We start from the raw sequence: 15,578 nt of genomic DNA, 5'->3' as shown, positions 1-15,578 counted from the left end.
GTCCTGGCAGTATAATTCTTGTCCACAAAAGGTTACTACCTCGGCATCAAAGATCCCACTTTTTTGATTCTTGGATGACCAGATGCCATTTATCCTCTAACAAGACTGATCCTGAGAACCTTTGTGCACATACAGCATCAGAAGGGGTACTTGTTAAAATGCAGATTCTGTGGGGCCCAGGAAGGTATATTTGTATCTTGCAGATGGAGCCTGGGCCTGGTTTGAAGACCTTTGTTGGGGCAGTAAGGTGATGAGGAGCAAACAAAGACCAGTTCATTAGGAAAAAATACAGGAAAAAACATTTGAAAATGAGTTTCCTTTTACTCCCAACTGCAGCCCATAGACAGTTCCCTCAAATAAATTGAAAACTTTAAGAATCTGTGTTTTAAGTTTTTTACTCTTCAAATGTAATACAATTCTTCAGCTAAAACAGGAATAAATGAGACAAAATGGTCCTGAAAAGTACAATAGAAAAATACTGTTCACTGGTTTATTTTTCCAAAGGAGCAATAGGCTATTTACAAATAAGCAGATCTCCAATGATGTATATTAAAATGGCAAGTCTATCATTGTTTGAAATCTATATGAAAAAAAAGTTATTAAGGCACATTTGATCTGTGAGTTTAAAACAAATTTTCTGGTATAATGACAGATTCATTTCACTTTTGTCCCCAAAACACATGAGCACCAAAATTGTCAAAGAACACTTAATATTTAGTAAAACAGTAAGGAATGTAAAAATTCAGGGGCAAGAGGGAGCATTTTCAAAAGGAAATCTTTGGAGATCAGTTTACTGCAAATAAAACATACTAAAACACATTCCTGATTCACATAAATACTAATTACTAAACAGGTACTCAAGAAATGGCAGCGCTCTGAACCATGGATATTAAATAAATTAAAGGTATTTCAGATACAAAGGCTAAAAAACAGTAAAGAATGAACACCATCTCCACCAACACCATCACACAGACAGGATGACATGCATGAACCAAATACACTTTCCCCTAGTTTTTTCATTAGGGTGTGTTTGTTTTAGCTTACGTACATTAGGTTTATTATAATAATTCTTTTTTGTCATTTTAAACATTAACATATTACACTTTAAAAAGAAGGTTCAGGAAGAGAAAATATCAAATCTTTCTTGAAATTTAATGCCAGGTCCACTTAGCCCAAATGGATTCAACAAGAATAGCCACATATCTTACTTGTGTTTTCCTCATTCCTCTTGCTTTTAAAAACCTACACAACCATATTGAGTATAAAGGGAAATAATCAACTTTGGAAAGCTCTCCTGAAGATGATACAGGTATTATCACATTGCCTTATCTTACAACTGGAACATGAAATAAAGTTTAAAAAAAATTGTAAAAAAGACAAAAGGTAGAATCTGTGAATGTTAACAGTCACAACACAACATTTAGCAGAGTTACAGTGTTTGGTTAACAATAATACTTTGCAGGAATGTTCAGGTTTTCCGTCATGGGATTATAGCAAAGGGGTCTGAATGGAAAATATGCATAAAAAAAGTTTTGTTCATCAGGTACATTTCAAGTCAAAATTAAGCAGGTTTGCTACATATTGTTCAGCAAGAAAATGTGTTCAAAGGCCAACATTGATCACATTCTTGTTCAAAAAGCTCAATCTAAATAAAGGAGTCCCATGTAAGAAAACCACTTGTAAAATATACCCTTGTATGGACTTCAAAAACTGATCATACAAAAAATTTTTGAAAAATAAATTAGGTAATTAAAAATGTCTTTTCCAGCAGAGCTGGACATTAGGCTGTCCTCATTGAGCCATTATTATTGCTGTTTTTACTGTAACTTGGATCATTTTTTTCTAGCCACATTTCAGCCAACTGCTGTGTGGACCCATATGTCGATGCTTTGGACCCCAAACACATCTTGTACTGTTTGGGATCAAGATTGGGATCACAGAAGACAGGATGGTGGACATGGACTACTCCTACTTCTTGGCTCCTAAATGTCTTCAAACCTGCCTGAACAACCTTGTTGAAGAGGTCCACATCCTCCAGCCCCCAGCCTTGGATGGAAACATCAAAGCCGCCCACTCGGACAAGATCTCCCTTATAAATACAAGTAATGCCAAACCCATAGTTTCTCCAGAAGCCAGTTTTTTGAGTAAAGGCAAAATGGTTGTCACTGGGAACTTTCCCATTATACACAATCTTTGGGTCATACTGGCTAAAGATGATTGGAAAATATATCTGTTGCCCCAGAACTGTATTTGCTCGACATCGCTGAAGGAATTCTATAGTAAACACAAGGTCAACATCGCAGAAGAAGAGCAAAGACTCATTATTAAATTGGGAAGAGCCAACTTCCAGGGCTAGAGCTCTTGAAAACTCTCCAGACACAGGCAAAATTTGCATGTCTGCTTTAGGATACTTAATGCGGTAATCTCTCATCAGTTCAACTTGTTTGGCCTTGTCAGGATTGGAGTCAGAATTGAAAAGCAAAACAACAAGCTTGACGTTCTGATTGGGGATAAGACACATCTTCTCGAAGTTTCCCATAAATCTTACAAACATATCAAAACGTCCAGACAAAGGAATCAATATGTTTATCTTTATATCTTTGGGTTCTTTGTGCTCGTTGTTTGACCCAGGGAGCTGAAAAGAAACAAGCTTCTTCAGGGAATTCGAGAGAAAGGACAAAGATCCAGACTCTTGATTGATTTTGTTGGCCAATTCCTTTGCGTCCAGTTCCTCGTGCTCCACAAACTGGATCTTGCTGAAAGTCTGCTGTAAATATGCATGCCTCCTCACGGGGACTGTCATTTTCTTCCCTTTGTGCTTTTTATACAGAAGCAGCAGGTCCAGGATGTACTCAGCTCCATACATGGGGTTCACCCGACGATATCCATACTGGATCTCTTTGAAGTCGATGATGCGCCCTCTGGTCTTGGCATTGGCATTGATCATCTCCATCACCTGCATGACAATGTCGTCCAAGGCATCTCTCTGGGCGGAGTCCATTCCTCTTCGAGGGGGCTGGCTGTCAGCTGCTGAGTACAAATATTTCCCAGTCAGAAACTCCCATTCCAGAATCTCCTCTCGTTGGCGGGCCTGAAACCTCATAAAGGAAGGAGGAATTCCCAGCTGGAGATCTTCCTTATGAATCTCTGTGTTGCTGTATTTGCTCATCAGGACGATTTCTCGGTGGAGCTGTATGGTGCGATGGCGAAGTTCGGCTATCTTGCGGCTGAGCATGTAGCTGTGGAGTCTGTACTGGTAGGGTGGATTTTTGTTGGGGTGTAATGTGATAGCTCGGTGAATTTTACTGTTATGGAGATCTCTAATGTACCCTTTTTTGTTCTGTTCATAATTCTCATAAAAAAGCTGCTGCATCTGTGGAGCAAAAAAAAAAGGTTACTAATTTAGTATTACACAGGTGAGTGCCAGAATATTCTTTAAAAAATATCAGAAATCTTTCTAAATGGGCCACAGCGCAGAAAAGGCCCTAGATAAAGCCCAATCAACAGCACCCTAATGAGAACAGAATTAATAAACTGCTTAAAGAAACAAGAATGCCATCAATAAACAGAGTTGGCCAATATAATTTTGTAGGTAAGCAGAATTATGAAGAGTTTTCCCATAATGAAAAAGCATAAAATTTAAATCACAGTGCCCCAAGTGAGCATGCCTAATGAGACTACCTCATGCCATCAAGCCTGCAAGAGAGACCTGAGAGTCAAGAGCCCTCACTGAAGATGAGAATTACAGACTCTGCAGCCACCCACCGTGGCAACAGCTTCCTCCTGATGGAGTCACAAAGAGAGCACCGGGAGCACATGAGCAGAGGACTAACACGGCTTCTAGGGAGCTACAGTCAAGGAAAGGTAGTTGGAGGCAGGAGACCTGCTGCTAGAGGGTGTGCAGTCAGGGCAACCAGGTTCCACAAAGTCTCTGAAACCAGCAGGAGTTGAAAACCCTCTACACGCCTGCTGATCTCCCTGTGGCTGTAGGTGGGGTTGCTGGGGTCTCCAGCACCAGTAGAACTTGGTGTCTAGGGGCACAGCAAATGCTGGCAGAGGGGAAGGGGGACAGAATACACAGAGCTCACAGTTCTACTAATTCTTCCTCTGTCCTAGGACAGAGGCTCAGGGAGAGTATCACCCTGATACTCTGTGAGGCCACCAGCCAAGATGGGATCAGCCAAAACAGGTTCCCTTACGTAGAAAGAGAATTTGCTTCATGCTCAGAACATTTGGGGAAGTAGATGCATGTTTTTACAAAACTTCCTAGTATGAAGAATATTTCACAGAAACATGTTTATATGTTCAGTAAAAATAACATTTGAGAGCTGTGTCTGGAAAGTCAGTCCTGTTTTTTTCATTTAAGATGCAGTTTTCTGTTCATATTGTTAATAGATGATAGAGATGATATAGATTAGTTTATTTGCCTTTGGACAGTCATATTTTTTATTTTTCTCCATAGTTACTTCCACTACCATAATAACAGAAAAATATAGATTGGTATATTTATATTCCATTTTTTCTTTTTTTTGAGACAGGAACCTCAAGCTGTCCCCCTGGGTAGAGTACTGTGGCATCACAGCTCACAGCAACCTCCAACTCCTGGGCTCAAGCAAGTCTCCTGCCTCAGCCTCCCAAGTAGCTGGGACCACAGGCGCCCGCCACAACGCCTGGCTATTTTTTGGGTGTAGCCGTCATTATTGTTTGGTGGGCCCGGGCTGGATTTGAACCCGCCACCTTGGGTGTATGTGGCTGGCGCCTTAGCCACTTGAGCCACAGGAGCCGAGCCCCATTTTCTTTTCTTAGAAAATACTATAAGCAACCAATAAATAAGAACGATAGTATTTCGGATTGCATGTGAAAACCCCACACTGTACCCCAGAAGTGCATTAATGTACACAGTTACCATTCAATAAAAAAAAAAAAAGAACGATAAGAGTAAAAGAGAAATACTGTCAAAGAATGGCTTAAAGAACAAAGAAAAGAGGGAGCTCCAACACTGGCCAGTTCTGAGCCAGGGCTCCGTACCGCTCACTCCCTGCCCATGGAGCTGGAGCCTGCCCAGTCTTAACCTGCCCCTCCCAGACACCTGTGGGGTCTGGTCTTGCAACAGGAATCAGATGGGAATTACAATACCTGCCAAGTGCTGATATTGTTTCTGACCACATATGAGATGTGGTAGGTGGAACTACCCATAGAAATCATTGCCAAATTTTCCTAATTAGAAAAGCAGTTATGCTTTAATGAAGGAGTGGAATAGAGCCCCCCTAATCTAGAAGTACAAACAGTGACTCTGACTCTTTTGTATGCTCATAGGAACAGGGGCTGCAGGGCCTGGAAGGTAGAATTTTATATACCTTTTCAACTGCCTACTATCAACAACAGGAGAGCAAACCTCCAGCTCTTGCTTTAAATGACATAAAGGGAAGGTGTAATCTAGGACTTGCCAGAGAAGGCCAGAAGCAACTGGCTCTGGGACTCCTTCAAGCCCTGGATAGACTGGCCAGACAAAACTACACTGAGGCAAATGCACTCTCCAAGTTTGGATGATCATGCTAGTTTCTCTCTTTATTATGCTCCACATGTGGGTAACAACATAAATATACCAATCTATATTTTTCAGTTATTATGGTAGTGGAAGTGACTGTGGAGTTCAATATTCTAATGAACTTCCTGCCTAAAGCATCCTGGCTGCTCATCTTCCAGCTGAGATGATTCTTGGGGCAAACTGCAGAGCTACAAGGTGATGAGTGAGTGTAGTCTGATGACTCAAAAAGAGGAAGAAAACTTTAGAAAATTCTTTGCAAGACCAAAGCTTGAAACAGAGACAGTCATTTCACAATCCTGTTGGGGTGCTCCTTGTGCCCCCCCATCCAGTAATAAATGACTTGCCCTCAAGCCTCATAGTGTGCTCCCAGGCTCCAAGAAGCCGTTCTTCCTGTCTCACCAAGGCCAACCCTTATAATGAGAATCAAGTAAATGTGTGTGCCATTGGTGATGACTGGACCTGAGGACACCACTGTGAAGAGAGGCTCTGCCACAGCGAGGAAACTATCAATCTACTGGCTCCATAACTGAGGACTCATAAAATCATTATTGTCTGCCATGTAATGGAAAGCAAGATGATAATTTTGCCAGGGATTTTACATATATTTGTTTCAAGTATTTACATTATTTTCATTTCATTTGCTTAAAATTTTCAAAATTTTTATAATGAACACGAAGAATCACAACATTTTTTTTGGAAGGGCCCTCCATTTCCATGAATGTCAATGCACCAAATGTCAATGGATTTGGCCTTAGAAGTTTTTTCCACAATTAAGAGGTAACTCTTGAGCAGGTGCTGTTCTGGCTCTGCCCTGCAGCTGGCTTTGCGCTGCCTGTCTCATCTCCTCATGTACTCAGATCTTTCTGACCCCACTGGTTGTACCTCAGCCTCTCTGTGAGTCTCCTTACAGAATTGTTTTTCTCTCCTCAATTCTATTCTCAAGACAGTAGCTAAAATGTTACTCTTAGGATATATGTAAACTGGAAACCTATGGCTGAATAGGAGTGATAGAACTTATATGATTTTCTCCCCTCTTCCCAAATATAGGTAACATGTAAACAACTCTGAGATTGGGGACACCAACCACTACACAACTGAAAACCCACAGTAACTTTTGACTCCCCAAAAACTTAATGACCAATACCCTACTATTGACTTGTAAGCCTTGCTGATAATAGTCAACACACATTTTATGTACTATATGTATTATCTGCTATAGTCTCTTACAACAATGTAAGCTAGAGAGAAGAAAATGGTATCAAGAAAATCATGAAAGAAAATATTCTGACAGCACTGTACTGTATTTATCAATACCATAAGTTTATATCTTCTGTTTACAAGATGTTACTCTTCTGAAATGGTGGGCACCCACAGCTGCAGACCTTAATCTACAGTACTTAACAACAAATTCAAAATTTTCTTGTAATGTCATGACTTTTCTCTGCTTTTTGGGAGCACTTCCAGTATCACTAGTGGCACTTTGTATGGATTCTGTGGTGGTATTGAGGTTTACAGTATTGTACTATTCGGGGGTCCTCAAACTTGTTAAACAGGGGGCCAGTTCACTGTCCCTCAGACTGTTGGAGGGCCGGCTGCTAAGCAGGACAGGCAGCAGGGGCAAAAACACCTGGTGGCCTGGATAAATGTCCTCGGCGGGCTGCATGTGGCCCGCGGGCTGTAGTTTGAGGATCCCTGCAAGAACCACAAGAAATCACTTTTTAACTGCGAAACTCCATTTGCTGGGGAAACAAACTGCTCATACAGAGATGATTAGAATTACACAGTATTGGAGGCAGATATTAGATATTCACCACTAGAACTCACACAGCAACAGGTGGTGGGCACAGAATTGTTAGAGTAGCATAGCATGCAGTACTGGAGTTAATTTATGCAGTTATGACTTAGTACTACATCTTTACATTTGTTTACACTGCTCTTAACTACGAATTGTGCCGTCTGTGTTGGCATGTGTTGTTTTGATAAATTTTAACTTTTTATAATAGATTTGTGTATATTTTATGATAATAAATTATAAAATAGTATCTACAAATATTTTATGAATTCATGACATATCTAACTTTTACTTAATTTTTTTTCATATTTCTAAGCTTCACAGTTCATCTTCAAGTTTTTCCAAATTGTCGCAAATCTCCAACAAATTATGAAATGCATTTATTGAAAAAAAATCCATGTATAAGTGTATAGTTCAAACCTGTGTTGCAAGAGGGTCAACTGTATCTTTAAAGAGCATAAATATTAAAAGGAATAAAGATCTAAAGACTCAGAGAAGAGACACAGCAGATGAGATGCCCCCAAATTCTAGGAAGATGGGGACTGAGATCTAACAGCCTGCTCTGAAGAGTAAGCCAATTCACCTGTCAAGAGTCCCTGGAGGGATACCTGGCTATGAGAGGCAGAGGCGAGGCCAAGTGTGGACAACAGGAAGACTGGGAGAACTGGGAAAATGGAGCAGCAGGATCTGGAGCTCCTATGCTGTACAGCCAGGGACCACTGTTCCTCACAACTTCTATAGGGCAAGGGATGGAGATAGGTGTGAGGGGGTGGAGACCCAGCATCCTCACAGACATGCTCCAAGTTATTTTGCCATCTAGATGGTCAGACTTTTGTTAAAACTCACGTGAGACTGCCAATTGTTGTAACTAAGATTAACTAGCAGCAAAAACAGAAGGTTCCATCATTTACAATAGTTACTCTGTTATTTTCCCTTACTCCTCTGGGCTATTTCCTGATAACACATAACTCTGAGGTTCAGTTTTTCCAGAAATTAAACCTACTAGACAGGGATGAGGGGGGAGTTTGAAAACAGGTCTTAGTCTTTAGCAGGACCCCTAGCCCTGATACCCCACCTGCCTCCCCAGAACACGTATCCCCACGCCCCATCCCAAGCTGGAAAGGGGAAGTCTCTTCTGGGTCAACGAAACAGTCCCACAGATGTCTAGAGTCCTCCAACAAAAATATCAACCAAAAAGTTGGATCATCACAGCAAAGATAGCAGTTTAAAAAACCTCAACAGAGCTTCCACTCAGCTTTTAATGCTTTACTCTTCAATGATGATCCATAGCCAAGGAGCACCAAGGGGTAGAAAATGGTGCCAAAGAGAAGATGGGAAAAAAATAAAAACAAAAACCAACCCCAGCTACTTGGGAGGCTGAGGCAAGAGGATCACTTGAGACCAAGAGTTTGAGGTTGCTGTGAGCTATGAAGTCACAGCACTCTATCCAGAGTAAGAGAGTGAGACTTTCTCTCAAAATAAATAAAAACAAAAGCCTTGGCAGAAACAGAAACAATGAGGGAAGTAAAACTCAACAACAGAAACAAAAACCAGAACCACAATGTATTCAAATAGAAGATACTGCATCCATGAAACAAAAACAGAATACTACTAAAAAAATCAGAAAATAGGCTGGATACAGTGGCTCATGTCTGTGAGCACTCTGGGAGGCTGAAACAGGCGGATTACTTGCACTCAGGAGTTTGAGACCAGCCTGAGCAAGAGCGAGACCTTCTCTCTAAAAATTGCCAGGCGTTGTGGTGGGTGGCTGAGGCAAGAGAATTGCTTGAGCCCAAGAGTTAGAAGTTCCTGTGAGCTATGATGCCACAGCACTCTACTCCAGGGTGACTGAGTGAGACTGTCTCAAAAAAAAAAAAAAAATCAGAAAATAACCAAAACCCAAAACTCTTGAAACTAAACATAAAACAGCAAAACAGAAAAGTAAATATAGCAGGAGAGGAAAGTATTAATTCTAGAAAAATAATGTACTGGAAGAGAAAATAATAACATATAAAAAATGTGGTTAGTGGCTTGGACCTGTAATCCTACCACTTTGGGAGGCTGAGGTGGGAGGATTGCTTTAGGTCAGGAGTTTAACACCAGCCTTGGAAACATAGGAAGACCCAGACACTACAAAGAAGAATTTAAAAATAAGCCAAGTGTGGTGGCAGTTGCCTACAGTCCCAGTTACTCAGGCGGCTAAGGTAGAAGTATCACCTGCACCCAAGATTTTATTTTAAATAAAATTTAAAAATTAAAGAAAGAAAACATAAATAAAGTTAAGTCTATGCCCAGACTTGGTGTGGCCCCTGCATAGTCCCAAATGATTTACTAAGCAGACTTACTAATATTGTTATAATATAAACAATTTTTGGACAAAGAAACTACCTACCTAATAGACTAGAGGGAATATAGGCTTGTAATTATCTTTCTTTTTTTTTTTTGAGACAGTTTTACTTTGTCACCTTTGTGGCATCACAGCTCACAGCAACCTCAAACTCTTGAGCTCGAGAGATTCTCTTGCCTTAGCCTCCTGAGTAGCTGGGACTACAGGTGTCTGCCACAACATCCAGCTATTTTTAAGAAGGGATCTCACTCTTGCTCAGGCTGATCTCGAACCTGTGAACTCAGAGCAATCTTAGCAGAGTGCTAAGATTACGGGCATAAGCCACTATGCCTGGCCTACTTGTAATGATCTTAACAAAAATCTAAATAAATGTCAAGGAAATAGTTCCCTTTCTAAAAGAAGGTAACATGGGTGTAAGCAACAGGTGAGAAAGGTGGGTACCCCAACCTTAAGAGTGTAGGTGATGCCAAGAAGGTCCCAAATCAGTTTCAGATGGCCCCCTTTAGTCACTTGCACTTTCTGTGCAAGTTTTATCATAAATGGCTCTGGTACAGAAGTGGGAACCCTTTTCTTTGCATTGTCCTTAGTGTGGTAAGATGGTGATGAAGAGGGGGAAATCAAATATGTTCTTTAGCTTTCAGGGGAAATCTTTACAATTAAGAACAGAATTATAAGGTATAAGTCAAAGCAAAAATGTCAATGAGATATTATGGCTGGGTTAGGCGAGAAATCCAGAATTCACAGGTAATTTCTAAAATGGAGGTAGGAAGAAAATCCAGGAAAAGCCCCAGAGCTTGCCTCTGCCCTGACCTCATCTCGCCAGGCCTCTGGGGGTAGGTGCTCTGAGGGTGCAGTGCTACCTACTGAGGGCCCTCCACTGCCCTTTTACCTCTATTCCAGTCACCTTTCCCATCAGATCACATCAAGAGATGTGAGTGCTTTTGGATGTGATCTCTGCCATTGCACTATTTCTGCCATTCGTATGATTTTGGAATCCTTTACCTTTGTTTTTGCCTTTGTTTTTACCCTGACAAGTTTTTAGTGTCTCTGCTGTGATTTGGGTTTTTTCCCATTCCCTACCCTTTTTCCTTAAGGATGCCTGACTGTATTTAAGAAGGCATGTTCAGAAGGAATATGGTGAGTGACACGAAACAGAATCATTTTGTTCTAAGGCATGTCAACGAAAAGTGGTTGGTCATTAAGCCGAACACCCATTTTCCCTCTTTCCCTCACATTATGGCTAATTCAATGCTCACCACAGGGTACTCATTAAGCAGGTAGGATGCAGGTGAGATTTCACTTCTGAACTGCAGGCAATCTCCTGGATGCAACAGGTCTGAAGTCTCTGCTCCTTAAGAAGTATTAATATAATCATATGACTAAATCAAATGTTTAGCAATTTTCTGGTAATAGAAATAAAACTATTATTTCTCTGGATGAAAGTTTAGAATGTAACACTTTTAAGAATAACCGTTAATAGATAAGACTGTATAGAGGCATTTATTGCTTTTCTGCTACTAATTAATTTTAAGACGTTGAACAAGCCACTTGAACTTGTCAGGTCTCAAGTTTTCTCATTTATAAAATGACTGCATTGTACTAGAGACACCTTCAATGTGAAGGAGTTGAGGGAGTCAAAGCTCTTATATGACCATGTCAGAACCAGCCACATCCTCTAAACCATCCCTGAGGTTCTTTTGCCTGCCCGCTCCTGACATGGCTGAAGCTGCAGCAGTAGGTTACCTTACCAAGTAAAACTATATATGAGACATTATGGGTAATAACGCATCCCTATTAACTATTTCCATCCTATATAAAACAAAACTCAAGTCCTTCTTTAAAACAAAATAAACACAAATTCATAACATTTCATTTTAATAATTCCAGAAGTAACAAATATGTAATGACTTTCTTTGTTAACAAAGAATATTTTGAATAGTACCAAATTTAGCACTTAAGAGGATTTTAGTATCATAAAGTATTTGAATAATCCATAATTTGGCACATTATGTAAAAGAATATTATAAAACACAAAGTTAAAAGATACTGCAGGAGTCTGAGGCAGGAGAAGATCGCTTGAACCCAGGAGTTTGTGGTTGCTGTGAGCTATGCTGATGCCTGAGTAACTGAGCAACACAGTCAACAGACACAACTATTAATAATCACAAAGTTATTCCTTGCTTAAAATAAACAAGCAAACAAAAATAAAACTTCCTAAAGATACCTTTTTAAGAAGCATATAGCAGTACTGATGGTTTCATTTAATTTCCACTATCCATCATATAAATCTTTAATCTTTATTCCACACTCTTCAACTGCAGTAAAGCCACCTCCCTGACTGTGAGATGTTTTAGGACCCTGTGTCATTCTATGGCAAATCTGAGAGGGGCTAATACCAAGGTTACGCTATTCCCAGGAACTTATAGCCCAGCTGGGAATAACCATCAACTACCCACATCTAATCTGCAGTTAACAAATACCTTCCATGCTCTTCATTAGCAAACGTCCTTGTCCTTTCCCAGGAAAGCCAACATTCTCATTAAGTCCCCTTTCCCATTAACTGTTTACATTACTGTCCTTCATTATATACACAGTTTGACCACATCAACAGACAATCATTGCTGTGGATGGACAATTTCTCATTCAGATTTATTCTGTGTTTCAATTCATTATAGAGAATTTGTTTTCTTATCCTTCTGTTCTGAAAAACTGGTTCAAGGAAAATATGGGTTGTCTAATGTCAAGAGACCATAGGTATTGGTGGTTTTAACAGCCAAAGTCACCAGTTTTTACATATTTAAATCACCATTTTCATATGCCTTCAGGTAGGGTTTCCAGATAATTTACTGTCCAAAGCAGGACATGTTGAAGTGAAAGAGTGGGTCTGTTAATAATTAGGCTAAGACCACCAGCATAAGCTGGGCCTGTCTCAGGCCTTCAGGACATACAGTTATCCTACATGTCCCTATTAGTTCGCTCTTAATTAGTTTTGCACAGGCTTTGCCAACTTTCATCCAATTAAATTCAAGATTAGGTTCTTTGTATTTTAAAGACTCCATTCAATAAACTAAAATTTTCATGGGAATTAAGCTGGGACTTTAGTAGTAAAAAATAAGAATTATAAGAATGAGTCTTGAATGGTTAGTGTTCCATTCTGAAATCTAAACACCTTTTAGAGAAGCCTGACCCATTTCAAAATAATTGAGAATTAAGCTTGACAAAGTAAAAACAAAAGCTGCTGGTAGTAATTTAAGCTTTCAGTATAAGACAATGAGTGATCAAGCTGGAAAAGACTTTGCAAGTGAACATTCCAAGTCTTGAATAATCAGCAGCAGCAAAAGTGGTAGGAGATCCCTTATCTGAAGCCAGCAAACTGTATCTATACCCCGTCGGTGCCCTTTGTAAACATCTAACTGGAGCAGTCATTTGAGTACTCCATTTCTTTTTTTTTAATAAAGCTGCTAATGTGGCAGCACTGTGGAGAATGAAGATAGGCAGAACTATCTTTGAACAAAGTCCTGTGCAAATGTGGCACCAAATATTTACTGAACACTCATGTGAAAGGCAACGTACCAGGCAGTGAAAATCCTAAAGGCCACGTACAAAGAAAGAAAAAGTGTGCACATAAGATACAGTAGGTGAGTGCCTAGCACTGCAGTCCCAGCCCTGGGCCTGCCAAGGAAGGACGTCTAAGAAGGGCCTCTCTTTGAAGCTGCGTTTCTAAAATGTAGCTCCCTCAGGGCCAGGGTCATGCCCCCTCAGCGTTCTCCCCTACTCCAGGCAGTGTGGATCACATACCAATGCCACACTGACTGACACAAAACATCTCCATGTGTTAAAACGGTGTAAACTGTAGTCTAGGAGACCACCAAAAACCAAGTCAAAACTAAAAACAAGCTCACTAGGGCAAGATGGGTGTCGGGCAGAGGGGGCAGGAAAGGGGGGCCTGGTGTGGGGAGAGCAAAAGGGAAGCCAGAGATCTGGCTAGTTTGTGGAGAAGTCTCCTAACATTTAAGTGTTATCCATCAGTCCAATGAGAGAAAAAGACAGACAGAGACAGGGAGGAAAGTGAGAAAAGGGGAGAAAAGAAGGGAAAGAAGGGACAAGAAAAGAGAAAAAGTGATACAAGTGAAAATAAATCAATGGGCCAAATATGATCTACAAGTTCATTCCCTGCTGGGACTCTTTTTCACCTATACCTGATGTGTTGTAGAATCTCACTCTGTATAAGGGCATTCAGTGCCTTTTAAATTTAACAGCATTTAATCAAGTAATAGCTACTAAAAAAAAAAAAAAAAAGCCAACCAACTCCCTGAAGATTGAGGCAGCATGTGGATGAGGAAGGCTGAAGAGCTGGACAGATACTGGAGATGCCAGGTCAGGGCAGGGAGGCCAGCAAGTGAGGGGAAGGTGAGTACTCCCAGCCCCAGAGTGGAGTAACTACTTCAGAAGCCCAGTGGTGTGTGCCACACTGTAGTTTCATACATTAAAATCAGACCTGTCAGTATTCCCGTCTTTTGCACAGAGTAGAACATGTGTGTATATGGGGTGCTGAATGTTGCAGTTTTGATGCCTAGGTTTTCAGCGCCATCCTTGCAGGCGTGCTGACTGCCTGCCACCATCTCCAGTGCATGTTAGGTCTGAAGGGGAGTTTCACTTTCCAGTTACCTCATAAAGGCACGAGTTCCTTAAGGTTTCTTTCACAAAAGCATAATAAAAACTTTGCTGGAGAGATGAGTAGGGAAAGGAAAGGGAGTGGAGGGGGCATGTAGCTATTAAAGCTTAAATTCCATAATATCAAGTCCCCAAGTAAGTAATGCAGATAGTTTTCAAAACATAGGCAAGCAACAAAAGGAAATACAATGGAGAAAAGATAAGCTTTTCAATAAACGGTGCTGGGGCAACTGGACATCCACATGAAAACAAAATCTAGACACAGACCTTACCACCCCCCTTCACAAGAATTACCTCAACATGGATGACAAACCTAAATGCAAAAGGCAAAATGTGAAAGAAAACAGGAGGAAATCTAGGTGACCTTGGCTTTGGTGATGACTTTCATCAGCCAAAACATGATCTATGGGAAAATTGATAAACTAGACTTATTAAAATTAACAACTTCTGCCACATAAAAAACAGTGTCAGGAAAATCAGAGGATAGGTCACAAAGTGGGAGAAAATATTTGCAGACTTATCAGATAAGAGAGATTTATCCAAAATATACAAAGAACTCATAAGACTCAACTATAAGAAAACAAACAACCCAACTGAAAAGTGACCAAAGACCTTAACTGATACATCACCAAAGATAAAAGGATGGCAAAAAGTATAGGAAAAGAAAGCATAAATAATTGGGGAAATTCAAATCAAAATAACAGTAAGATGCCGCAATACACCTATTGGAATGACCTTAATCCAGAACAGTGATACCAAATATCAGCAAAAATGTGGAGCAATAAGAGCTCTCATTGCTGGAAGGAATGTAAAATGGTATATTCTCTTTGGAAGACAATTTGGCAATTTGTTATGATGCTAAACAAACTCTCAAAATCCAAAAAGTCCTCTTTCTAATCCCCAAACTGTGATCCTTGATATTTTCTCCCAAAGAGAAAATGTATGTCCACACAAAAACCTGCATATGGATGTTTACAGCACTTTATTCCTAACTGACCAAATGCAGAAGCAACCAAGATGCCTTCCAGTCAGTAAAATGGTAGATCAACTGTGGTACATTCACATAATATAATATTATTCAGCATTTAAAAACAGAGCTATCAGAGGGGTGGATAGGTGGAGGGAGGGTGATTGGAGGGATCACCTCTACGGTTTATCTTACAAGGGTACAAGTGAATCTTTCTAAAAGTAGAATATAAACGTCTTAACACAATAAC

At 40.2% G+C, this 15,578-nt stretch overlaps 1 protein-coding gene across 1 annotated transcript in view; it reads right to left on the bottom strand.

Annotated features, from left to right (window-relative positions):
- Positions 1 to 384: 384 nt before the first annotated feature.
- Positions 385 to 15,578, bottom strand: part of CHSY1 (chondroitin sulfate synthase 1) — an 80,551-nt gene continuing 65,357 nt past the window's right edge. The window contains exon 3 of the mRNA XM_003788629.3: positions 385 to 3,373. Coding sequence (XP_003788677.1) covers positions 1,781 to 3,373 — 1,593 coding nt within the window. The 3' untranslated portion in view covers positions 385 to 1,780. The remainder of the gene's footprint in view (positions 3,374 to 15,578) is intronic.

The sequence above is a fragment of the Otolemur garnettii genome, unplaced genomic scaffold (assembly GCF_000181295.1).
Source record: "Otolemur garnettii isolate 467f Iridium unplaced genomic scaffold, OtoGar3 scaffold00029, whole genome shotgun sequence".
In the NCBI taxonomy this organism is placed as follows: domain Eukaryota; kingdom Metazoa; phylum Chordata; class Mammalia; order Primates; family Galagidae; genus Otolemur; species Otolemur garnettii.
Note: the sequence above shows the minus strand (reverse complement) of the source record. Positions and strands in the feature narration are given on the sequence as shown.